This window comes from Drosophila sechellia, chromosome 3L, assembly GCF_004382195.2.
Source record: "Drosophila sechellia strain sech25 chromosome 3L, ASM438219v1, whole genome shotgun sequence".
NCBI lineage: Eukaryota > Metazoa > Arthropoda > Insecta > Diptera > Drosophilidae > Drosophila > Drosophila sechellia.
The window spans coordinates 14,696,330-14,721,296 of record NC_045951.1 but is presented as its reverse complement, the minus strand read 5'-3'; the positions used below and the strand labels follow the sequence as shown (position 1 = coordinate 14,721,296).

The following is a 24,967-nucleotide window of genomic DNA, read 5'->3' as shown; positions in this document are numbered from 1 at the left end:
CTTAATTACTTTCCTCCCCTTTATCTCTCGGATTTCTCTTTGTTTCTCTCGCGATCTGGTAGTAATACAGTAAATTCTCTTTTGGACTCTCCCCGACTCAATGCCACTGCAACAAATTTTGTTTACGATTGATTATTTTTAAACAATCTCGTGTTGTGCTTCACTGAGCATTACAGTATCCGGATGGGGAGAAAAAGAGCGGGTTTATCCCCCGATACCCCAAAAATATAAAGACTCTTCGCAATGGATTTGGTTCTCAGTTGCATCGCGCTCGCTATTACGTGCAACTGTTTCAGATCGGTTGCACTATTGGTTTTTTTGTTTTTAAGTTTCAAATTTGTCGGTTTTTTTCTCCCTCGAGGAGCACTGAAAATCACACAATGATAAATTAAGAGTTCACGCTTTAAGTAGCTAGTTTCCCCCATTGTGTTGTCTTCGTGTTGAACTTTAAATTTTAAAAAAATTCAAATTTTACGTAAAGTGTCCAACATAACCTACAAAATTATTCGGTTCGTTGCATTCGTCTGTGTTTTTGTAAGCAAGTCAACCCGAAAAAATTCTAAAATATAGTGTCATCAAAACCACTACGTAAACATCAGCAAGAGAATGGATCGCATTGGGCCACATCTAGAACGCCTATAGATATGGCCAACTGACAGGCGCAAGTGTCAACAAAGGCGGCCAAAAAACAGGGAATAGGCCATAAATTATTTGGTTCAAGTGCAGTCACCATGAATCTGTACACTATATACGATTGGGTAAGCCAAACAAGCACGCGAAAACATTAAAGTATTAACCCATTTGGGAGCCAAACATCCATCATCTGCCCTCTCGGTTTCTGGATAGAATCCACAAAATGTGGGTTGAAAGTGCCTTGATAGGTGTGTTTTCAATTCAATACGATCCACAAACAGAACATGTTGTTTTTCAAGTGTGTTTACAAACGAAATCGAAATTGAATGCGCCTTTGAACTTTCGATTAGAAGACCACAAGGCCCTTCCGAAATTTGTAAACAATCTACAGTGAAAACTACCCAACGGATTAGGAATTTTAATTTTATTATATTTTTTAAATAAGTGTTATATTCTATATAACTGAATAGCATTTTTTGTGTTATTACAGAGCAACTTTTTTAGTGAATATTATAATTGAATGGTCCACATTATGGAATTTTAATTGCTTTGTTTAATAATTAATAAATTTATTAGTGAATTTTGGCTATCTCCCTGCTAATTATAAACATAAAATTTTTAAAAAATGTCTCGCTACAATAACCGATTCGCTTATAGATGTTGTTAAGGAAAGAATGTTTCTGCAACTTGTTGCTGAAAAATGTACCGCAATATGATATAAATTGTTGGATAATGTATACAAAAATTCTCCAAAATTGTAAATAATCTTTAAAATTTTTAATATAAAATTTGAATTTTGAAATTTTACAGCTTAAATGCAATTTTTAATAAAAACAAGAGAATAATTATAAGATACGAACTATAAGAAATGAACAACATAACAGTATAACAGTTTTTTAAGAACATTAATTCTGATTATAATACTAATTCCAAATACTTACATAAAGAATATTCAGAATTAATCGCAATCTCGATTCGTAAAGCAATAGTTCAAAATGCTTTTTAAACTACTGTTATGCATATATCACCATCTTCCAAACAAATTTATGTTCCACACACACATTTTGTTTATAAATAAAAAATGGGAGCGAACATTCGGTGCACGGAACCGCTTGGAACCGCGTTGCAAATTTCCGCGGCACTCGCTCTCAATCGCTCGGGCTCTCCCGTGGCTGGCTGCTCTTTTCCAACGCTTTTCTTTTGATTTTCCTCGGATTGAGTGACTGATTTCAATTGAATGTCTCTTCGGGCGTTTTATTTATAAAAGAACTTGCACTGCAGGCGGTCGCGTCGTCGTTTTTTCGGTTTTCCGCACATTTATAGCTCTATAAAGATAAGAGTGCAGTGTCAGTGCCTGTGATCCCATAAAATTGTTTAAAAAAAAGAAATCTACGAACATTTGCATATACGTAGAAGTTTGCACAATGTAACCCTTAATAGCAATTGTCGATATATGGACTTTTTAAGTGATTGTAAATTGCATTTAATTGAGATAACTTCATCGCTGAATTGAATCGAATGAGAGGGACGGGCAGCGAAATGGGGAAATTGCATGTGAGTTCACTTATTGTCCGCAACGTGATCTTTAGCATCGCCCAGTGACATTTGCATCACTTGCCAGCCAAAAAGTGTTAATATCATTCGAAACCGCCTGATAATGAACCACATTAGTGGATTTTTGTGCATAGCAGCGTACTTAGAAAAAATTATACAGTATTTACCATATTTTCTATAAATTAAGTTTATAGGGAAATGTATAATATAACAAGTGTATATTTATTAGAATTACTATTTGAAAGAATGCTTAAAAAGATGTAGTTTGTCAAGGAAAAACAAATAATTAAATCAAATAAAATGCGGGTATAGGATAAAAAGCAATTCTTCATCTACTTCACAATCTTATAAATTGTGTGTAATTATGTAAATATTTTATGTAAATATTTAAATAAAATTTGAAAATGTTAAATGCAAATGTTTAAGAATTTTTAAACTTAAACTTAAACCTTTAAATGATATAATCCTTCTTCATAACAACGCAAAAAAAAATCCTTTCTGCGATCCAAATTTATTTTTGTCCCGACATATTTCACTGTCAATTTTTCGCCAGGCAAAGCTATTAATTTAATCATTTTCGCCAATATGCGTGCCATTATTGAGGGTTTATCGACAATGTCTTGTGGAAAATCAAAGGAAAGGCGTCGGCGCCATTAACAGAGACGTTGGGCTAGGTCCTCCGCCCCTTTGCCCGTTATGAAAGGGGTGTGGCATTGTTGTTATTGGTCGCCGAAGTGCAAAAACCTCAGACGATCCAACTGAAATGTGTGTCACACCCAAACAACGGCCCACAAAAGAGGTCCAAACTATAGCAACAAATTGAAATGTTTGCAAGGAATGGGAAAAAGACTTTCGTTTTCGTTTTTCACGCACACTCAAAGAAAATCCGTTGTCATGGTTATATGTGCAAACTTGTTATCCCGATATCCTTATCGCTGGGCTGGTACTTCCGGAATGGGTTGTCGTTTGTCCTGACAAGTTCAAGGACGTTCAAACCACCATGTGGCCGGGAATTGGATAACTTTTTCACAAACATTTTCCGCCAATATTGTGAAAACTTTGTCAAGCGTTACGACCTGACCCACATGGCGTATGTGTAATATGGAAAATATCTATTGCAGATGTTTAAATACAATACGCACTTGAGTTGTATGCATAGTACAATTTAAACTTAATATATATATGGTAATAGCTCTTATATTTTCACAGAAAAAATTGTAATAAATAAATAAATCAATTTTAAATAAAATTTAAAAATTTTCCTAATTTAATAACATTACTGTATGAGTTGGCAAAGGGTTATTATTCAAACGTTGAATGCATCGCCTTGGCACATCGCTATATATGAAAGAATGCAAGCGATCTAATTAGATTTCCAGTTGTGAAAAATGTAATTGGAAAATGCCTAAATATTTCCCCACTCGATCGGAGAACGGATGCATGTGTGGCACACGTTTCAAACACCTTCAGTCATATAGATCACTCGAGTGGACAGAGACGTCTTTCTTAATTAATGTGGGCAAGTCCAAAAATAAATAATCCAAACATATGCAACTCCTCCGCGAAGGGAACTTTATTACCAAACATAAAGATGCCTCGAATGCTTCTAATTATAATTTAAATGGGAAACCAACAACCGACACAGCTGCAATCCATCAAGGAATGGATGTGGGCAGCAGTTGGCGTCTTCCCTTCTCCAAAAGATAGCCACCAATCCACCGAATCACACTTGAGATGCAGGTCAATTTGAAATTGGATGTGTTGGCCTATCATTGCCCACATTTCCTATCGCATTTGTTTACGCAATAAAGTCGCTTTTTAATACCTTTCGACCAAGTTTAGTGGGCCACCAAGACTGCGAACCTCGAAAAGAATCCTCACAATGCGTTGTAGACGTTGACAACTGGGTGACATCATTAAATCGAATCAAAATCTAGAAAATAAATTTATGGCGGCAGACGACGCATGCTGCCTTATAACTCAAGTGGCACGGCCTGGTGGCACAACAAGTGGGCCAACGAAAAATGAAAACCTGCTCTTGTATTCATTTGTTGTTCAAGCAAATCCGAATGTTCTAATATTCTTGGGCTGGTAAAATATCAGCAGGCGAATGTTTAACACAATTAGTTTCAATTCTTAGGCAATAACTCAGTTTTGTATACAACTTTTGACAAAATTATTGCCTCAGGATATTGACTTTCCCAAAAAGTCATTTCTAGTATTACCCTACTTTAAGTATTAATATTGCAAATGAAAATAGTTCATTTTGATTCAATTATCTTATTACTTTATTAACGTTAAATATACCTTAGGAAATAAAGGCTTAAACTTAAGATTTGTATGAATACTTTTTAGAATATTATATCTTAACTGAAAACAATTATTCATAGGAATTGTTTTTTATTTTTTGTTTATTTGCTTATTACGAATTTATAATACTTAAGCGATAAACACAGATTTTAGTTGCTTCTTAAGCAAACTATAAAGAGAAATGATGTTATTGCAATCATTTAAAGTGTTTTTCATCAAAGAAATGCTTTGGCAATATATTTCGTAGAAACATAAATGCTATGGCCATTAATATTGCTTTATTTACGTTACAGATCACATCATTGCTCCGGCCGCACGGTGCCAGTGTAAGCTATAAGGCGATCGAAGCGGCGACTCTCGAAGAATTGCCAGCAACATCCGTGGCAACAGCAACAGCATCCACAGCTGCAACATCACGCGCCACTGGAGGAGCAGCAGCAACTTGTGTGGAGGTTGAGTTCATACCCACGCTAAATATCATATTTGAGAAGCCGACTTCGTCGAGTGAGCAACAACAGTGCGCCGAGAAATCGAAATATGTGGCCGGTGGTGTGTCCGATAAGGAACCAGCAGATGATTGTGACTCCGACAATGATTCCACGCGCACATACATAATCTCGCGGAGCAGTTGGACGGGGGTAACATCGAGTAGCAGCACCCCATATGCGGTTACATCCACGGATACCGCCGAACTACTCAGGCGCCAGAACAATCTCAGCCTTACGGAGGAGGATCAGTCGGTGTCGTCGTTTAGCATCGAGCAGCCCACCAGTTCCATGACCATTGACATGGCCGATCAACGGACAACCACGACCACCACAACAACGGCGACGACGGCAACAACGCCGAGCAGTGCTAATGTTCTGGCCACAACAGCAACGACAACGACCACAACTAGCAGTAGTATTGAGGAGGAGATCGAAGAGGCCATCGAGATCAGTGAGGTGGAGGAGCAGCTAAATACTCCACTGGAATCTCTCTCCGAGGCGGCTGCCTATGCCCGGCCAAAGGATGAGCAATCAAGTGCCAAAAGTTTGAGTAGCAATCCGGCAGAGGATGAGGATGCTGATGAGTTTCGCATCGATGATGCCCAGTTATCTGGTGGCCAGTTGGCTCAGCACTTCCTGGTCGATGAGGATGAAAGCGAGGAGGGTTCGGATCTTCCAGCTGCCTCCAAAGTGGAGGTTAGTCTCTCCTCTAATGATGATGACTTTGATATCAGTTTGCCATTGGAGCAGAGGAAACCTGTACATTCCCTGCACGAGGATGAGGAGTCTGTAGATCAAAGTTTGAGTAACCAAAGCACTACGGATGATGTTTCCGAATTGGTTGAGGAGCCAGCCCATGAACGGGACGATAAAACCGAAGGCAGTGCGGCTATTAGTGCCAGTGCTCATCAAGAAACTCAGGTGGATGAAAGCCAAATAACCGAAGAGCAGGATCACTCTATGGAAGAAATAGTTGCCACAAATGAATCGATTGAGGTGACGTACGAAGCTGAGGAAACCGTCAATACTTCACAGAAACAAGATCTAATCACCGATTTAGATGAAGAGGCAGAGGATCAGGTGCAAGTGGACATCAGACCCACTTCGACTTTGCAACCATTGAAGCTTCCTGCATTGCAGCAAACTCAGATTATAGAACGGAAAGCTGCTACAGCATTGACCACATTACGTCTGCAAGCAGATGAGTTGGAGCTTTTAGAGCTAACCATTCTGGAAATGGATGATGATGAGAATGAAGAAGATGACGACGATGAGGAGAGTTCCTTGCAACTGATGAAGCTGCGTTTAATGGCCATGAATCAGCAAATGATTGTGGACAATGCACCCAAACTTTCGCCCACGGAAGCGGAGCAAACACAAGTAACCAGCAGCAGTAACAATTTAGAACTCAAGCAAATGGAGCGAGTGCCACTCACAGAGTTCTCCAAGGATGTTCTGGAGGATATCACCGAAGAAAGCGAGAGACTGCTCTCCATGAGCACAACTATCGAAGAGGAGCAGGATCCGCCTTCCCTCTCCTTGGATGAATCCAAAACTCTGCTGCAGCCAGGAGCGCATAAAACTGGAGGCAGCAGTTCCAGTTTGGTGAGTCTAAATATGCTTAAGCAGCTGGAGGCCAAGGTACAGGAGCTACACACTCAACTGGAGACCAAGGACAACTGTTTGGCATCGCTGAATCTGCAGCTTGAGACAGCAAGAAGAGAATCCAGTGCGGGTCCAGCCTCGGCAAGGGATTCCAGTTCGCTAATGACCAACTCGACAGAGTATCGCACCCTTCAGGATGAACTAGGCGGCCCAGTAAGTGTATATATAAACATTAATTTTGTGCATATACTAAACATAATTCTTTGCCCCACAGACATTGGACATTTATGTGGAGATGTCACGGAGGGATGAGTTGATTGCCAAACTCACCGATTCACTGCAGCAATCGCTGAATGTGCGTGACAAGCTGCAGGTGGATGCGGATCGTCTGGGCGGCGAAGTACAGAACCTGCGTAGGCAACTTCAAGAGACCATCGATGCAGTGAAACGCTCGAGTGCCGTATGGCCAGATCAGGAATGCAATCCCGGTCAGCGTATTTCAGAGATCTCCATGGATTTGATCAGCGAAAGCGATGATGATCTGGATCGTCATTTTCTCACGGACAACGAAGAGCGCGGATCACGGAGCTCCAAGGAAAGGCAGCTAACTCAGTTACAAACCAACGAAGAATTGGGACTGCAGGCCTCAAACCAGGAGTGGACACCGGCATTTAGCAAGCAGATCGAACAGTTCCACACATATCTGTTGCCCACCGAACAGCGCATCTTCCAGATGGTCCAGCGCAAGTTCGACGACTATTTGAACCAACAGATCACCTTGTGTCGTGATCTTGGCGCCCAGGAGCTGAAGATTGCCCGCGATCAGTGGGAGAGCGAGAAGCTAACCAGCGAACAGAACCAGCAAGCAGCTCATGCTAAGCAAATGGAGGATCTGCGCAAGTACTTTGAGCACAAGTGCGCCGATCTGGAAAAGCAATTCTCGGACGATGTCTTCTCGCACAAGTCACAGCATCAGACAGGGGACAGTTCATCGGAGTGCTCGGAGGTAGATCAGTTGCCCGAGGAAGGCGCCGCCGCGGTGTCCTCCAAGGAACCTTCTCCCCGCAAACGGAAGCGAGCTGAGCTGCTTCTTAGTCCCAGTCACAGGCAGATGACTCCTTGCGGTTTGGATTCGCTGGGAGAAAACACTGGAAAAACGGAAAATGACGTAAGTTGAGCTTTTAGTCAAATAGTAAAATACTTCAGATTAAGGATAAACCTCTTTGTCCCTTTTCCGTCTACCAAAATTGCCTATAATAATTATTATTTTTTTTTAGAATACTGCGGATATAGCCGACCTAAAGATCTTTTACCAAACCCACATCAAGGAGCTAAAGCGCGCGCATGAGGATCAAGTGCGCAAGCTGAGCGATCGGCTAAAGTTCTATGAGCGACGGCAGGCTGATGATGACTATAAGGTATGGATCAAACTTTCGAAATCCCATATCACATTGTACATCTAAGCTTGTTTTCACTAACTGTGCTAACTGCATGTCTATTCTTGTTTTTCTCTCCGAATTTTATAACCCAATAAACTAAACCAATTGTAACTACCTGCAATCAACACCCAAATGCAAAAACTAACCCAGCCTGCATCCGAATCACACGAACGTACCTGCCCGGATCAGGAATCCGCAGGGGGAGTCGCGAATACCTCCCTTATTATCATCGATGAGGATGAGTTGAATTTCAACAACGAGTCGCAGGTTATTCAGCGAATCATCGAAGAGTACGAGAGGAGATTGCAGGAGCAATTGGCCTTGGCTCGGCAGGACATCGCCACCGAGTTGGAGCAGCAGATTCAGGTGAGCGGAACAGGCAGGCATGTGGCATGCAACTCAACTCATTGCACGGTTTCTGTTAATCAAAATGAATTCATAAATCGCTTATATCAAACCCATTCCTCGCTGTTTGTTACATACAATTAATTTATTATTCATTCGAAAGAATTAAAAAATTATTTTTAAGAGATTTTTAAAACACAATTAAATATCATAGGCAGCTCAATTAATGATCAACGCAATCGTTGTATGCGTGATTCACCCCACTGATTGGTCTAATCTTAGTGTCTCCCTTGCAAAAATCTCTTCCCGAGCATAAATTATTTTTAAACACACTGCTGCACGCAGCTCACATGAAAAAAACGTGCGAAAATTGTCAAGTAGCCAAAATTTTAAATGAAAGCAAGAGGAAAAATACGAGAGGTCTAAAAACAGAGCAACATGAAATTCATGCTGCCACAAGCGTGTGCCAAAAGAACTTTCAACTCGCTTCGAATTATGTAGCATTAAATCAGTGTGCACTTTGATACCTGGGATGCCGCTATTAATACCCACCAGTCAATGATCCGCTCGTGTCGTTGACAGATACCTCAATCCTTTCCAGCAGCCGCCTCAATCCTTGCCACCTCACCAAATATGGTGGCCACGTGTCAGCAAATGGTTGGGATAAATAGAGAAGACCTCCCTTTAGTTGGCGCTACACGGGACACGATTTGTTGTTCTTTTGTGCGACACCAAAATAAATCCATCGAAGGTCAAAGACTGCTGGATGTGCCATTGTGTTTACAGTAGATACTAGTAATAGGGCATTTTGATTGGAAGATATACAATGGATATACAGTGGTCTTAAGAAACCAATATATACTGTATGTTTACGCACTATTCAAATACTATAAGATCGCATCATTCTGGCACAAAACCCCAACTGTTCACCAAAAATTTCCCGCCCCACTTATGCTGTCAGAAAATAGTCTTATATATGTATCATATGGGGGCTATCTGCCGATCGGTCTGTTTGCCAACAGCAAATTTCGCAGACATTCTGCGGGCAATATGACAATGCAAAGATACAAATATATCTAAAAGCAGCAAAAGAGCGCGCCAAATTCCCGTTGAAAGCCATGTGCTCGTCCTGTTGTCACAGCATAATAATTTATATACTTCACACCTATCAAATGAAGTCATGAAATGGAGCCAATAAAGTCCAAGCAGGAAGTGAGGCTCAAATGGGGATTAATGAAAGGGGAAAAAGTGGAGCAGAAACACCCCCACAAGAGTGGAAAGAGAGAGAGTAGGTACAGTCTAAATAACTTTTCAAAATTAACGCTCATAAATTTGAATTAATTCCAACACGCACAGCGAAAGAGAGGCAAAGCAAGCAGTGCACTGCTTGACGCGATCTCTCCCGATCCCATGCGCTCTCTCCGCCGATTTTCATTATAATATGAGCTGCCTGCTTTGGGTGGCGTTCAGTCTTTTCCGTTACTTCAATGCGTGCGTACGTCTACATCGGAGAATTCATTCATCTAAATAATACACAAACAGTTTGTGAGAGAGCTATAGATTCTACAAATCTTCGCGTGCTTCAAGTGGTTCTTGTGAAAAGTTTAATATGCAAATCATTGCCAAAAAGCGGAAAATAATTGTACATACAAACAACTAATTTGCGTGGTTTTTTGTGCCTATTAATTCGACTTTTTGTTGTGTGTGTGTGTGTAGATTTAAATCTAACGGTTCTTGTGTTCAAAAATAATTGGAAACCAAAAGGAATACTGAGGATTTGAAAAAGGAAACTACAGATCCAAAAAAGGAAATTTAAAAGTAAGCAAATCAATTTGACTAAACAAACTAAATTTGTTAAGAGTCCATCATTCAAAAGTCTCCCAAAAAACACAGACTAAATAAACAAACAGTCTGCACTTTGTCAAAGATGTGTCTTTCTCCCAAATTACTTGAAGAGTCGTTGCCCTTTCTCCCCAAAAATAAAGGAAATTAAAACCGAAGAATTCCCATTTCCAGTCGCAATCGGTCCATGAGGAGTTTATTTTGGTTCCAGGCGCGAAATTTTCGGTTTCTCTGGGAATCTTTATTTGGGTTATATTTAGTCAACTTCCCGAGGCTTTGGACAGGCTAAAAAGAACGACTTTCGGATCGTCTTTAACGAATCAATTAATCTTAAAGCAAGAATTTAATAATGGAGAAACTGTCAGCAAATTAACTTTCAATTATTAACTATTAATATTATTAATTAAATTAACTTTGGCAAGGGTAATCTGGTGGATTTGTATTTCAACGTCAAGATTCATGTAAAATCAGCCAACTGGTTTGGCTAAGTGAATTTTAATTGAAAGTCGAGGTACCAGGACCGCCCCTAAAATTAAGCAATCAAGGAAATCAATTAGAGCAGCCCTATATAAAGTAGCTCCAAAATCGCACTTTAATAATCCGAGCCTGGACTTGTGCAATGGACTACGATCGAATTCGACCGGTGCGATTTTTGACGGGAGTGCTGAAATGGTGGCGTCTCTGGCCGCGGAAGGAATCAATCTCCACGCCAGACTGGACTAACTGGCAGGCATATGCCTTGCACGTTCCATTTACCTTCTTGTTTGTGTTGCTTTTGTGGTTGGAGGCAATCAGGAGCAGGGATATACAGCATACCGCCGATGTCCTTTTGATTTGCCTGACCACCACTGCCTTGGGCGGTAAAATTATCAATATCTGGAAGTATGCCCATGTGGCCCAAGGCATTTTGTTCGAGTGGAGCACGTGGGATCTTTTCGAGCTGAGGAGCAAACAGGAAGTGGATATGTGGCGATTCGAGCATCGACGTTTCAATCGTGTTATTATATTTTACTGTTTGTGCAGTGTTGGTGTCATCCCATTGATTGTGATTCAACCGTTGTTTGATATCCCAAATCGATTGCCCTTCTGGATGTGGACACCATTCGATTGGCAGCAGCCTGTGCTCTTTTGGTATGCCTTCATCTATCAGGTCACAACCATTCCCATTATCTGTATTTGCAACGTAACCATGGACGTTGTCAATTGGTACTTGATGCTGCATCTGTCCTTGTGTTTGCGAATGTTGGGCCAGCGTTTGAGTAAGCTTCAGCATGATGACAAGGATCTGAGGGAGAAGTTCCTGGAACTGGTCCATCTCCACCAGCGACTCAAGCAACAGGCCTTGGGCATTGAAATTTTCATTTCGAAGAGCACGTTCACCCAAATCCTGGTCAGCTCCCTAATCATTTGCTTCACCATTTACAGCATGCAGATGGTGAGAGTGTGAAGTTAAGGGTTTCCAATCGACTATTACTCTGTTAATTCCTGTTTAGAGTCCCGTCTTGCAGGACTTGCCAGGATTTGCCGCCATGATGCAGTACTTAGTGGCCATGATCATGCAAGTCATGCTACCCACCATATATGGTAACGCCGTCATCGATTCTGCAAATATGTTGACCGATTCCCTATACTATTCGGATTGGCCGGATATGAATTCCCGTATGCGGCGACTAGTTTTAATGTTTATGGTGTACTTAAATCGACCGGTGACCCTAAAAGCCGGTGGCTTTTTTCATATTGGTTTGCCTTTGTTTACCAAGGTTGTATTTTCTTCTCTGGAAAATCCTTGTATAAGATATCTTTATTTCAGACCATGAATCAAGCATACAGTTTGCTGGCCTTGCTGCTCAACATGAATCAATAGAAACGAAGTTGTGTCCTATAAAATACTCTGCTTTCTATTTTGGATTAGCTCAAAGATTTCGCAGCTCGTTTGGAGATTTATTGCCGCGCGTCTTGTTATGCAAAGATCTAAAAATATATTGTAGCATTGCACGAAATACACGCTTTCCTATATATACTATATGTTGAGTGCACATGAAATGTAGAATTGCAAGTGACGAAAATAAAATTCCAATTTGGACGAAGTCAAAAATTTTGCGGGAAAAGCTTTAGCTCTGGCTATATGTAATTTTCGAAATAAACAAAGGGAGATCGAGAAAATTACTTACAGTAATTTGTATAGGAACGTTTTATCTTTACCTACATGTTAAGAGTTTAGATAAAAAAGTAATAGTAAAATAAAATTATTATTAAAATGTAAAGAATTTAAATTGAAAAAGCACTTTGCTTCGAAATCGTGGAATTCTTATAAAATATGTGCATTTTAGTTTACTTAACTACTTAAATCGTTTTTTTATAAGTCTGCAGCGCATCGTTTTGTTTGTCTACGTAAAAGTCTGAAGTAAATATTGAAAATGATTGAAAACAAAGAAAATTCACAATCATCATGGGATCATGACCCTCTAGTGGGGAATTGAGAAGCTAATGGGGGAGATAAGACAACCTAGTGATGATAATTCATTGAATTACTTTCAAATCATCAACTCTGAGCTGTATTTAATTGTATTTAATGTGGTTTTATGCTTTAATCATGAGGGGGTGAGGGTGTGCAGTTCGCTCCAAAAATAAGATCAAACTCCATACACTTCCTTTTCTCTTTCTTTTTTTACGTTTTGGGTGGGGAATATTCTTATTAGATTTATGTATCTGGCTCTGTTTCCGTTTGTGCCACCCTCAAGGGATCGACACACTCGACTTGGGATGAGCCAGAATAAAGATCAAAAATGTAAAAAAAAGAAAGATCACTTTCCATCTATATCATCTAAATATTTTGAGTTGAAACCATAAATATTTATGCTCTGGTGAAAGGCGGAAAAAGTTTCTTCTGAAAGCTTGATCTGTCCGGATTTTCCCATGCAATATGCAACCGAATGTTGCATCAGCTTTTCACACATTGTCCATAAACAAAAGATTTTAATCCATGTAAACAATTTGCATTTTTAGAGTTTATTGTCGGAGAATACCGTGGACGATCAGCATTGGCCCAAGGAGCTGATCTTGCTGCGCGAGAAGTTTACGGCCAAGAGTCAACTGGAGATCACTCAGCTGAACATTAAACATGCCGATGAGGTGGGTAACGAATGCATATACTCACTCCGTTCATATAAAATTTGATTCCTAACTTTTGTCGTTTATCGTAGATGTCGCGCGTGAAACTAGAATATGAAAAGCAGCTGAATCGGAAGAACAAGCGCCATCTGACCTTCGATGCTGCCCGTGACCTGGAGCAGGTGATCTGCGAACGAGATGGATTGAGGGAGCTGTCCAAAAGTTTCCGCAGCGTACTCTGTCGGCTGGCCAAGTGTGTGGCGCACTGTGAGGAGGATTTGAATGCCACACTCTCCGAGGAGGTGCAACGCCTGTTGTTCCACAGTCGCAGTCAAGATGGGGGTGATGATCTGGAGGCTACCCTTAGTAGCTCCCTAAATAATACGAAGCAAATGTTCCGTGTGCCGGATGTCCACAGCCTGCTGGAAGTTGTGGAGGATCCCAGTTTGGTGCAGTTCATCGACAGCAAGAGCAACGAAGAGCCAAGCGAGGATTTCGATTTGAATGATTGCCTGGAGCGTTTGAAGTCGGAAGCCTCCTACCTGTTGCATTTGTCAGAGGACTTGCATAAGCAGCAGCGGACACACGATGAGTCGTCGGAGCACTTGGACGAACCGGAAAAACAGGAGCATGAGCTCTGCTGCGAGGCGGAAGATGGTCTGAAGACCACAGGTGCTGTGCATCAACAAGTACTGTCGAAATTCCTTCGCACAAATTCCTTGAACGATCAGCAAATGGGCGTGGCCAATCAGAGGAAGAACAGCAATCCCGAGGCGGGGAAAACACATTCCTCCCTACCTCCAGATCTTCAAGAGCATGCGGGAAATGCGTCAGAGCTGTCGTTCCAGCTGGTGCAGCTAAAGAATCGCTTGATTAAATCGGAGGCAGATCGTCAGAACTTGCAACAGCAACTCAGTCACACTATTGATCGCAATGCGGAGCTGGGACAGGAGTTACAAGCACTGAGGGATCAGCTCTCCCAGTTGAACTCTCTTAATCACACGGATTACAATGAGGGATACGGCTTGGGCACAATGAAGAGCTTGCAGGAGCAGGGATTGGATCAATCATCGGCCAGTTTTCTTGCCCTCCAAGAGAGAGCGCGTCATTTGCTTTCATCCTCTCCGGTCAAGGAGCAACCATCTAGAGACCAAGGCAATTCCACCGTTATCTTGCTGCAAATGATCGAGGACTTTTGCCGCGAGGGCGACAGAGTGGTGGAGTTCAGCAAAAAGGACCGCGAGGATCTGCAGTCCCAGGTAAGTTAAGAAACGGTCTGCACACAGATCATCTTCCCCTTTTTGAGTTTTCCCCTCCCACCTTTTTACATTGTGTGCTAAACGCATGATCCAAAAATAAATTCGAGTAGTCCGTAAGCCAGGTTGATTATGAATTAAAAACCCCTTCGATGCCCTCTCCTTTGACCTATAACCACAAACACAAACACAGATCGATACCGCTGACAAGCAGCTGAAGGATACCAGGCGATTCCTAGAGGATCAGGCCGCCGAACGCGAACAGGAACGCGATGAGTTCCAGCGCGAAATCGAGCGGCTGAAGGCTCAATTGCGCGACAAAGAGAAGGAGCACAGCTCCTATGCCAATGCCTCCGAGGAGGTGAGTCCAGTCCATGGTTCCTATCTATGATCCCTCGGATCGTGATCTTGATTTTGGGCTTGGTTTGACTTTCGTTTGCGTTCTTGCCTGGGTTCACAAAGTCGTTTCCTCTGTCCTTTCATATCTCTTTATTTGTTTTCTATCTATCTTTTTATTATTGTTATTATTATTATTATTATTTCAAGGCTTAAGTTTTGGTTGTAAGTTTGGCTATAGACATATAAATATTTAAGTTGTCCCAGCATGTGGCCTTCCTTTTTTATTAACTGACACAATTCCGCACATTCTCAAAATATTAACACAGGACTGCCGCAAAGGCACTGAATTCTGGAAGCCATTGAAGTCATTTCCTCGAAGAGTTTACCAAATCGCATGGGGCACCTGTTGGGCATAATTCAATTGTAAATCCCCATGGGGGCATTTCAACGGAGTCAAGGGCAGCCTCCGATTCGTTTGTATATGTATATGCCTGAGCTTTTGTAAGCATCTGCCGACATATTTATAGACCCCAAGAAATGGGCACTTAAGTGCGAGCGAGTCGGAGCCTTTCAATCAGTATCCATTTAGGCGAACTACCTCAAGTTTAAGATCTCTGGGGGGTTGAGATACTTTCAATGTCGCACTTCTTTGCAAAATAATCAATGAGGTGTTACAAAATACTTATGTTTAAATTTAATATGCTTTTTTCTTGTGAATCGTTCAATGGTTTCAATGGTTTCCCTATTAAATTACGCTGCTAATTAAAATTGTAATTAAGCGGGGTTGTATTCATCTATACTTTCAAAGAGTTTTGGTTTTTTTTTTTTTGTTATATTTCGACACATATTACATAAGTTCCAATTACCATAAGTGTTCTTTGTGCTAATCAATATCATATATTGAAAATAATATTAAACTGATTAACGTATTTGTAATTCTTTGCATGCACCCAATAAATAAAACCGCAACTAAAATTACAAACTAATGCACCTGTACCCTTTTGCCACCGCGTGCACCCCAAAAAAATAGTTGAAGGTAGCGAAGCGAAAGCATGTAAGTTTGTCACTAACATTGAAACCCGCACCCGCACACTTTTCATCTCATTGGTCCATTAACTATGCTTCTATTTAAAAATATTACTAACTTAGTTTTTATTTTTATACAGTATGCACAACTGGAAAGCCAATTTAAGGAGTTAAATAAACAGTTGAGCGAGTCGAATGCGAAGCGGGATAAATTCGAGGTGGAACTGAAGGCTTCAATTGACAAAATCTTTGTGCTGCGGGAGATCATCTCGGAGCTGGAAACCCAAATCCAGACGAAGGCACTCAATGAGGAAGTTTTGGCCGAGAAGGCCCAACAACTGGAGGAATATGTGAGTTTGCAGATGCGGGACAATGATATACTGCAGCAGGAGGTGCACAGCCTGAAGACAGACATTGGAGAGGGCTATCAATCCCGTATCAGAGAGCTGGAGGAGAAACTGCAACAGAGTAGACCAACGGCAGAACAAGGCGTGGTCTTGAGTCAGGTTGCGGAAAAGTTAAGAGACATTGAAACCACGCTGGATCAAAAAACCAAAGTTCTGGAATCTCTGCACAACTCCAACGCAACCTCCAATTCGACCAGCTTGAGTGTCACCGAAGATGTGTCTATTCATGGAAGCAAGGAACCCACGGCAGTGGGTTCACCCTCGCATCCATCGCTTACCATGGAAGGTGTTCAACGGGTCACCGAAAAGCTGGACCGGCACACTCGGGTTGAGGAGGCGGCCATCAAGCGGATTCGCGACCTGGAGATGCAGGTGCATCAAATGCGCGCCGGTTGCGTGGTAAGTACAGCATATAATTATAGGAAACTTATGTTTCTACTGTGTAATTATTAATTATCTTGAAAGTATCTTGAAACGCGGAATTACAAATTGTAGCGACCGTTTGAAACGGTTTGTTTTGTGTACCCGCTCAACCGCATACTAGCAAGCTCACCAACCTCGTTATATTCGAACTCGAAACGGTTATGTTTGTGTCTTTGATAAATCGTTTATTTTAAATCCGAAGTATATTTAGATGCTCTCTCTTGATTTTTTCCACTCACGCAAGAGAGCATGAAAAAGAATTTCACTGTGATAGAACCTCGTAGTTTTCTCGATCGACAGAATCTCTCAGTTGCCTTCAGAATGGCACTCTGAACAGTTGAATCGGGAGAAATGCCCGCATCTATATAGACAATTTTGAATCGCAAACTAAATATTCGCCAGATATATAATTATATATATATAATTTTCAGTAAAAATAAATATATTATTTTGAATGCAAACTGCGGAAGTTTCGAAAATGTTTCAGGGTCCGAAGATCCCGCTGCAAGTGAGTTTTTCAAATGGAGCTTTTAATATCCGATCAAGGTTTCTCAGTGCGACAATTGCGGTGTTTATTTATTTTGATGAATTCCGCCAAAGGCAATCATAAACTATATAAATATATAATTCAATTTAATTTAATTTGTTGTGCCGTCGGTTGTCATAATGTTTTCTTCATGCATTCATTGACGGACATTGTGCGATTGTTCTGCTTGAGATGTGTGATTTATGGCAGAATTCTTGTTTATTTTTTGGGGCATTTGGCACACGCTGTCACCAAAATATATCGCTCCCTGTTCCCTTTCCGCATGCCCAGTTTGTTCCACTTCAAAAATAGATTTCATATCTTGTGGCCACCCCAAATTCAGGCCTCATTTTTTAATCCACTTGAAAATCGAATGTAAAACAAATCATTTGGTGCCTCTGGCACCTGCCACATTTCCATCACCCCCTCTAAGTGTTGCACCCTATTGTCACTGCGAATCCAATTCAACCGAAAAAAAAACAGTAGCCCAGTTTGTTTACAATATGCATTCTCTCACTGAAGCCCAATTGGAACACTAATATGCGGTAATGCCTCCATAAATTTCTTTATGCTGTGGCACGCATCCCGCTGAGTTGTTTGGAGAAAGGGGAGGCTGGACGATTGAGAAGGGGATGCAGATTGCTGGGGAAGCTGCATCCACACCCGTATGAATATAAATGGATCAAACCGAGTAAACAACAGCAAAGAGATGCCAGTACTAAAGCAAAGATACCGAGAACAGTGGAGGAACTTGTTATATGTATGCATTTCGAAGTGCTTTCTTATCCTCGGTCAATTTAACTTAAAATATTTAAGATATGAATGATATTTCAAAAATCGGTGCTTTAATTTAAAATGAATTCTTTTAAACGCACATGTTTCTCCAAAGAAAACTTGAGAATTTCATTGTGATTATATAAAATAAAGAAGATATATTGAAAGCTTAGATAAGGAAGTGACACATTTCGTCATGTCCGTTGCTCTTTTGAGCTATATATAAAAAAAATTCCATTCAATTGTTTTAAATTTGTCAGACATAAAACCACAGTGCGGAGAGATACGATAGATACATCTACTTTAATTGAAGTTGGAAAGGGTTAAATGCAGATGAAGCCAACGGTCAAATGGTCGGCCATTGACTCACCCACGAGCACCAGAGTCTACAAACTGACAGGCAGATTGAACCACTTGACTGAGTAGAATCCTACAAATATGAAGGAAATATAAAGATTTTGGTTATAAAATACACATATTACATACATACAAATATTAATATGTGTCTTAATTGATCTAATCTTCCTTTGAAGGAGCTCCAGCATGAGCGGGACACGCTGCAGGGTCGTATGGAGGAACAGACCCAGCGTATTTCTTCACTCCAAAATCGGCTGGAGGAGCAGCGACAGCGGGCGGAGCAACTGCATCGGACTGGCACATCAGACTTGAATACCCGAGTACATGAACTCCAGGGTGAGGTCGAGAACCTATACGAGCAATTGGCGGCGCGGGACAAGCAGATGGCTAATATGAGACAGCAACTGCAGCGCAGCAAGGAGGAGATAACTCGACTGGAGACGGAAGTCGAAGTACGAACACAACCAGATCGCAGTCTGGTGAACAAACTCCAGGCTGAAGTGCAGCAAAAGGGAGCGGAGATCGTGAAGCTAAAGGATAAGATACGCACAGAGATGATCAATCGTCTGGCTATCCCGGATCTCATGGAGACTATGCTGGCGGACAAGAACGATGAGATAGATCACCTGCGCGATCAACTGGAGGCCAAGGAGAAGGAACTGCAGGCATCTCGTCAGGATGGCAGCCTGATTTCATCCCCGGCTGGAGCAGCAGGAAAGCAGGATGGTAGCGGTGGCAAGTTGAGTGCCCGAACCCTAAGCGATATCGGATCGATTACAGAGTTCCCCGAACCGGATGTGGAGCGTCGAGCGGCCATGCGAAGTCTTACCGCTCCTTTGCAGATGAGCGATGGTGCGGGCGGCTTCCTGCACCAAACAATGGTAAGTGTTTGCTAGTTAAAGGGATATAGGACTTAAAAGTATGTCCTTTATGCCATTTTTACAATTTTGTGTATTTAAAATTCTTATTTCATTCTTTTATTTTGCATCAGGAAACTTCTAAGGAAGCCGTGGCTAACTTAACACACAAGCGCACCGATGACCTAAGTGGTTTCATTGTCCCCTACCCGGCTAACACTTTCGAGCACCCGCACTACTTCCAGGCCCTGGGAGTCACAGCCCAGAGCACCGATGGTCTAACGCCTGGTCTGGTGCCGAGGCAGATTAACTTCTCCAACCTTACAGAGGATTCCAAGTTAAAAACGACCAGTCTCGTGATGCACACACCGGAGTTGCCCAGGCCAACAACTCCTCCAGAGATTCATAAACTCCGAGTAAAGCTTTCCGATTTGCAAACCGAAAAACAGAGACAGCAGAGTGAATTGGAAAACAAGTTACAGGATCTGCAAAAGGAACTGGAGCAAGAGAAGGAGAAACTGAGTCGTCAAGCGCAAACTCTGCAAAGCTACGAGGAGAGTGAAGCAAAGTATAGGCTTCGCATAGAAACCCTGGAGTCCAAGGTGCTGGAAACAGCTGCCCAGGCGGCTTCTGATCGAGAAAATCTCCGCAAGGAACTGATTTGTGTTAGTGCGGCCCATGAACAATGCGAAAATGCAGCTGCTGCTCGCAAACGGGAGTTGGAGAAACTGAATAGTGAAGTCAAGGTAAAGGCCGATCAGCTGCATGCTGCTCTACGACGATGTGCAGATCTCGAACTGCAGGTTCTAACACTAGAACGCGATTTGGAGCGGCTAAAGAACAGTGATAATAGTTCGAAGCAATATTCGGTGGACGAAATTGCACAGCAAGTGGAAAAGGAATTGAACTACTCTGCCCAGCTGGACTCAAACATCCTTAAAGCAATTGAAAGCGAGGAGGAAAACAATCTGGACAAGAAGCTGCAGAAAGGTGTCCAAACGGAGGAGGAGACTTTACCTGGAACTGGCAATGGAACCGACGACGAGAACTTCACTGGCGAGCGGGAACTACTAAATCAGCTGGAAGCCCTGCGTGCTCAATTGGCCGTAGAGCGTGAGCAATGCGAAGCAATGAGTAAGGAGCTGCTGGGAGAGAAGCAGCACTCGCAGGATATTCAAGAACAGGATGTGATTATCATAGAAGCCATGCGGAAACGACTGGAGACAGCTCTGGATGCCGAGGACGAGCTCCACAAACAGCTCGATCAGGAAAGGGAACGTTGTGAGCGTCTCCAAACGCAGTTGACATCCCTGCAGCGAGCGGAAAGTAGAAGAAACAGTTCCCTGCTACTGAAGTCGCCGGGCGACTCGCCCAGGAAATCTCCACGAGCTGATTTCGAATCCGAACTCGGAGATCGTCTGCGCAGTGAGATTAAACTGCTAGTGGCTCAGAATGAAAGGGAACGGGAGAGATCTGCGGATGCTCAACGGAGCAGTGAGCGGGAACGTCAGAGGTATGAAAAAGAGCTCCAAGAGCGAGTGGCATACTGTGAGCGGCTGAAACAAGAAATGGAGAAGCTATCTCGGGATAAGGAGTCCGCCGAAACAGAGTTGGAACACTTCAATGAACGTTTAACTCTGCAAGCAAGTGAGATCGAAAGTTTGGAGGCTAGGTTAGTCACTCTCCAGGAGGCGGAAACGCGAAGGGCCAACACACGCACCCGTCAGCATCAGGAGAACGTCAAGCTCCAAGCCGAGATCCATGAACTAAAGTCCAAACTTCTGGCGGCCGAAGCAGCAAGGGATTGCCTGGACCAAAAAGTCACCCAACTGCGTTTTGATGTGAGTCGCTCTGGTCAGAGGGAGGCCAAACTAGCTGAGGCCTTAGCTCAGGCCAATGATCGATTGGCTCATAGCACCGATGACAGTGTGCCGGCGCAGTTCATGCAGAAGATGAAGGAGATCAACGCCCTGCTGGCGGAGAACACTCAGGAAAACCGGCAAATGGCTGAGACGGTCCAGTTTTTGGTGGGCGAACGTATTGCGCTGCAAAAGAAATGCGAAGAGCTGGGTGGCGCTGGTAACACCAATGTCACCGAGCTGGAGGAGCGCTGCCGGCAGTTGATCGGCCGCTATTTGCGAGTGGAGTCCCATCGGAAGGCGCTGGTCTACCAGAAGAGGTATTTGAAGCTCACACTGGAAGGTTACCAGGCCAGTGAGCAATTGGCTCTGCAGAATCTGAGAGGTGGTGCTGCACTGCCTCCACAGCGAAACATCAAAAAGAAGTTTAAGTGAGTTTGTGATTTATTGAAATTGATTAAATCATTTGCATTAACGGTCTATCTTTTCTTTTTAGGACGGTAGCCCTTGCGATCATTGCCATCCAGCGAATCAAATACATTGGACGCATCTGGCACACGGGAAAGCGGATTGTGAGCAAGTCAGTCTTCACAATTACTCAGCAGAGGTGAGATTTGCGACAGGCTTATTTGAAATCTATTGCTGTACATAGAATGCCTTGCCATAATCCCCATTTTCTCGCCCCTCTAAGCTCTAAGACGCCCATAGTAACCGTCAATATGAAAGTTAAACTAAAAAAAGGCGATTCAGCCAAGAACTAGCGTCCACAAGGTCTGGTTTGCACTTGAATGAATGCACTTGATATATAGTAACTTTAGTCACTGCAGTAGTAAAAATTAATCAATCAGTAATCAAGGTGCCTTACTTACAATAAGCCTCTTTTATAAAACTCTAAATTTGTACTTTTGCATATTGTTTAAATGATACAAACTATGATATTCTCGATCAGGAATAATAATACAATTTAATATAATATAATATAATATTTATTTTGCATTAGAGTTCGATCAGTAATCACTGAATTGACGAAATTGTAGTTTTACTAACTATGCAAACTTGCTTTAAATTCACTTCGAACTTGATTTATCACTCAACCAACCTTTTTTATACGATTGAAGACTAATGTGATTCATCTTTTTAGAAGTCCTGGATTAAACCTCAATGTGGCGCCTCCCCAATCCCCACTGCCTGGGCCCAACTCAAATCCACCCACCAATAATAACAACCTCATGGGCCGACTTAGTTATGCGCCCCTCTCACCGCCAATGGTTAACTTCAGCACCGTGCAGCCAATAATGCTGCCATCGGATTTCACCCTTCAAGCGCCAACAACTTCGTTGCAGTCCACCATTGCCAATAACAATAGCGAAAACACTCTGCCATCATTGGCAAGATTGGACTGGCCGACGATGCAAAAACCAAAAAGAGCGCATGCGCGGCATCATTAAGCCCAGGATAGCACACAGTTCCATAAGGGAGAACTCAACTGAAGGCCCTAACTTTAAGTGAAGCCATATATCGAAGACACTGCAAGCATGAAAGCATCAAGGATGTTGGACAAGCGATCCATTTTAGAGTTAATCACCTGTACCATTTCCCTCATTATTAGATCTTAAGCTGTTGTAACCTATTTTAAGCGTGGGCGCAACCACAACAAACCTAGAAATGTAATCGCCTGTAAGTGTTATTTGTATTTACCGCCCAAATGTAGCCATAAGCATAATGCTAATCCATTTAATCCCAGTATTTTAATTGGTTCGACTGACTATTGGCTGACAAATCCCAGAGTCACTTACATATATTTAGTTTTATTTCGTTTGGGTTCTGACTGTATAAGTTTCCTGCTAAGTTGATTAAACCAATTTATTTCACATTGGAAAAGTTTATGTTTATTATTTTCCTGTTCCTAACTCGAATGTTTTCTGTACATAAACGGAATGTGCCTTAAGGGTGAGAATTCACTGGACAATTAAGAATTAAATTCATCAAATTATTCAAATAAAGTTTACCACCTGAAAAAGGTATCAAATGCAGTAGATTAAATGAAATGTGGGTACAAAAATCATATATTTGAGCTTTTTACGTTGGAATTTCACATTAAAGGTAAGTATAAAAAGGCATTTAATAAACACAGCGAAAACAACACTTAAAACAACAACACAGCAAACAACATTTAAATTATACTTTACCTAGTCATAAAAGAGCACGCAATAACAAGCTAAAAATCTACTGCGTATACTTGATATTTTCAAATTCAAATTACAAAGGATGTAAATAAGGACTTGTAGCTTCGAGAATGGATATAAACAAAAGTGTTCTTTAACAATATGCTAAGGGGCCGAATGGATGCAGCTGTTCCATTTTCCAATTGCCGGTTAAGCTCAACAGGTTGAGGAGGGGTTGCTTGGGCAAATGTCAAGTGCTGCAAGGACATCTAAGACGGACATACAGCAAAGTACCTTGCCTCAGGGCGGCTCTTCGTCAAATGAACGCAAAAGCTGCAATGTATTTGCACGTCCAGCAGGGATTCGTTTGGATGCCGCCCTCTATTTTAACCCCCTTTAGGCCAAGGAAAATGTAAGCTATAAATTGAAAATACTCTATTATTTTATAATAAAGAAAGTTGCTTAAGTTCGCTATTACTCTATTCTTCGTTGTTTTAAAATAAAAAAATGATCTGAAATCATCGCAAAATGTATGAAATTCTTTTGAATTTGTTAATATATTGCATTTTTTTTAAGAACACATAATTAGAAGTAGTTCAAACATCCTTTTAAATATAAATATTATTTTTAAATTTAATATTTGTATGGTTTATTTCAAAAGTTTTATTTCTTCGAGATGAATGTTTTTGAGTTCGCTGAAATAGTTAACATATCCTGAATAAAATACCCTTGATAATTGCTGGCCAGCTCGTTATCAGCCGCAGCAGCACACCGCCCACTGATAAGGACTCGTGGAGCTTTCCGTTCGGCCGTAGCCGAAGTTGGCCGAATGTTTACGGCCGGAAAAGCAGAGCTTTCCCTGCAGCAACCGTGGAATCGGCGGTGGACAGGCAGAAATCGCTAACATATGGTAGCGTTGAATGGCGCATCGTCTAGCATTGGCTATCCTGTCGTTGTGGCAAGCGGTCCTTCCAACATCCTGCCACTCACATCCTGTAACTCTCACACGGCGGTTGCGAGCGCTTTCGATACGGATACGGATTCGGATCCGGGCTCTGTTTTTGTCTTTTCCCCATCGAGCGGTGTGTGTGGGCCAGAACAAAATGAGATTCAGTTGTCTGCAATTTGAATAGATTGCTTTTCGCATAAATATCGAAAATATTTTGAAAAGAAACTCAGTGAATTCGCTTATTGCGCCTTTGGTGTTAAATTCCATCCTTGATTTGCATATGCCAAGAGGAGTGTTGCTCAAAGTTTCGTTTGAATATTAATGAATTGTGCCCAGGGAGATGATTAATTATACCGATTTTGTGTAAAAAAACAATAAAAAACAATTAATTTTTGTGAAAAAGAGCTCACACAAATCAAAAATAAAAAGGTAAGTCCAAAAATTCATTTAACCAAATATTCGAAACATAATTGTATGGATGTCTAAAAAGGCAGCCATAAACTCTCTAGCCAGATAATAATATAAATAAAATAATGCAAGTACTAATTGTTGTACTAATCACTTAGTATGCTTTTCCATTCTTATCTCAACATTAATTTCCCAATTGTAAGAGTTTCAAGTTTAAAATGCCTCTGCCACTTTAAGCCATCGACAAACAACTCAAAAGAAGTAAATAGTGAAGGATGAGGACGGCGATGAAGA

The 24,967-nt window shown here is 41.6% G+C and overlaps 3 protein-coding genes across 16 annotated transcripts in view; all 3 read left to right on the top strand.

Annotated features, from left to right (window-relative positions):
* Positions 1–300: 300 nt before the first annotated feature.
* LOC6605734 (pericentrin) lies at positions 301–23,175 on the top strand. 14 transcript variants are annotated; one of them, XM_032718442.1, is made up of 15 exons: positions 2,081–2,187; positions 4,791–6,803; positions 6,865–7,758; positions 7,868–8,008; positions 8,180–8,395; positions 13,223–13,348; positions 13,420–14,586; positions 14,777–14,944; positions 15,953–15,976; positions 16,089–16,754; positions 18,612–19,316; positions 19,427–21,582; positions 21,648–21,758; positions 21,843–21,922; positions 22,293–22,384. In XM_032718442.1, the coding sequence occupies exons 1-14, from the start codon at positions 2,152–2,154 to the stop codon at positions 21,910–21,912; spliced, it is 8,493 nt and encodes a 2,830-aa protein (XP_032574333.1). In that variant the 5' UTR covers positions 2,081–2,151; the 3' UTR covers positions 21,913–21,922; positions 22,293–22,384. The 14 variants fall into 14 exon arrangements, with proteins under 14 accessions (XP_032574326.1, XP_032574332.1, XP_032574328.1 ...); XM_032718435.1 differs by lacking the exons at positions 2,081–2,187; positions 21,843–21,922 and adding an exon at positions 301–758 and having other exon boundaries at positions 22,293–23,175; XM_032718434.1 differs by lacking the exon at positions 21,843–21,922 and having other exon boundaries at positions 2,092–2,187; positions 22,293–23,175.
* On the top strand, positions 10,672–12,397 carry LOC116801047 (putative odorant receptor 71a). The gene is made up of 3 exons (XM_032718451.1): positions 10,672–11,651; positions 11,710–11,976; positions 12,027–12,397. Exons 1-3 carry the CDS (start codon positions 10,836–10,838, stop codon positions 12,078–12,080), a joined length of 1,137 nt encoding a protein of 378 aa, XP_032574342.1. The 5' UTR covers positions 10,672–10,835; the 3' UTR covers positions 12,081–12,397.
* Positions 23,176–24,252: 1,077 nt separating the features above from the next.
* Positions 24,253–24,967, top strand: part of LOC6605723 (synaptotagmin-5) — a 49,057-nt gene continuing 48,342 nt past the window's right edge. The window contains exon 1 of the mRNA XM_032717913.1: positions 24,253–24,694. The gene's annotated coding sequence lies outside the window, so the exon portion shown is untranslated. The remainder of the gene's footprint in view (positions 24,695–24,967) is intronic.

Bases quoted from the DNA above. Each gene is read 5' to 3' on its own strand.
- LOC6605734 (XM_032718434.1), top strand. From the start codon at position 2,152: ATGAGAGGGACGGGCAGCGAAATGGGGAAATTGCAT. The intron at 14,945-15,952 runs GTGAGTCCAGTC...CCAAAAAAATAG, and splicing joins ATGCCAATGCCTCCGAGGAG to TTGAAGGTAGCGAAGCGAAA. The intron at 21,583-21,647 runs GTGAGTTTGTGA...TTTTCTTTTTAG, and splicing joins AACATCAAAAAGAAGTTTAA to GACGGTAGCCCTTGCGATCA.
- LOC116801047 (XM_032718451.1), top strand. From the start codon at position 10,836: ATGGACTACGATCGAATTCGACCGGTGCGATTTTTGACGGGAGTGCTG. The intron at 11,652-11,709 runs GTGAGAGTGTGA...ATTCCTGTTTAG, and splicing joins CCATTTACAGCATGCAGATG to AGTCCCGTCTTGCAGGACTT. The intron at 11,977-12,026 runs GTTGTATTTTCT...TCTTTATTTCAG, and splicing joins GTTTGCCTTTGTTTACCAAG to ACCATGAATCAAGCATACAG.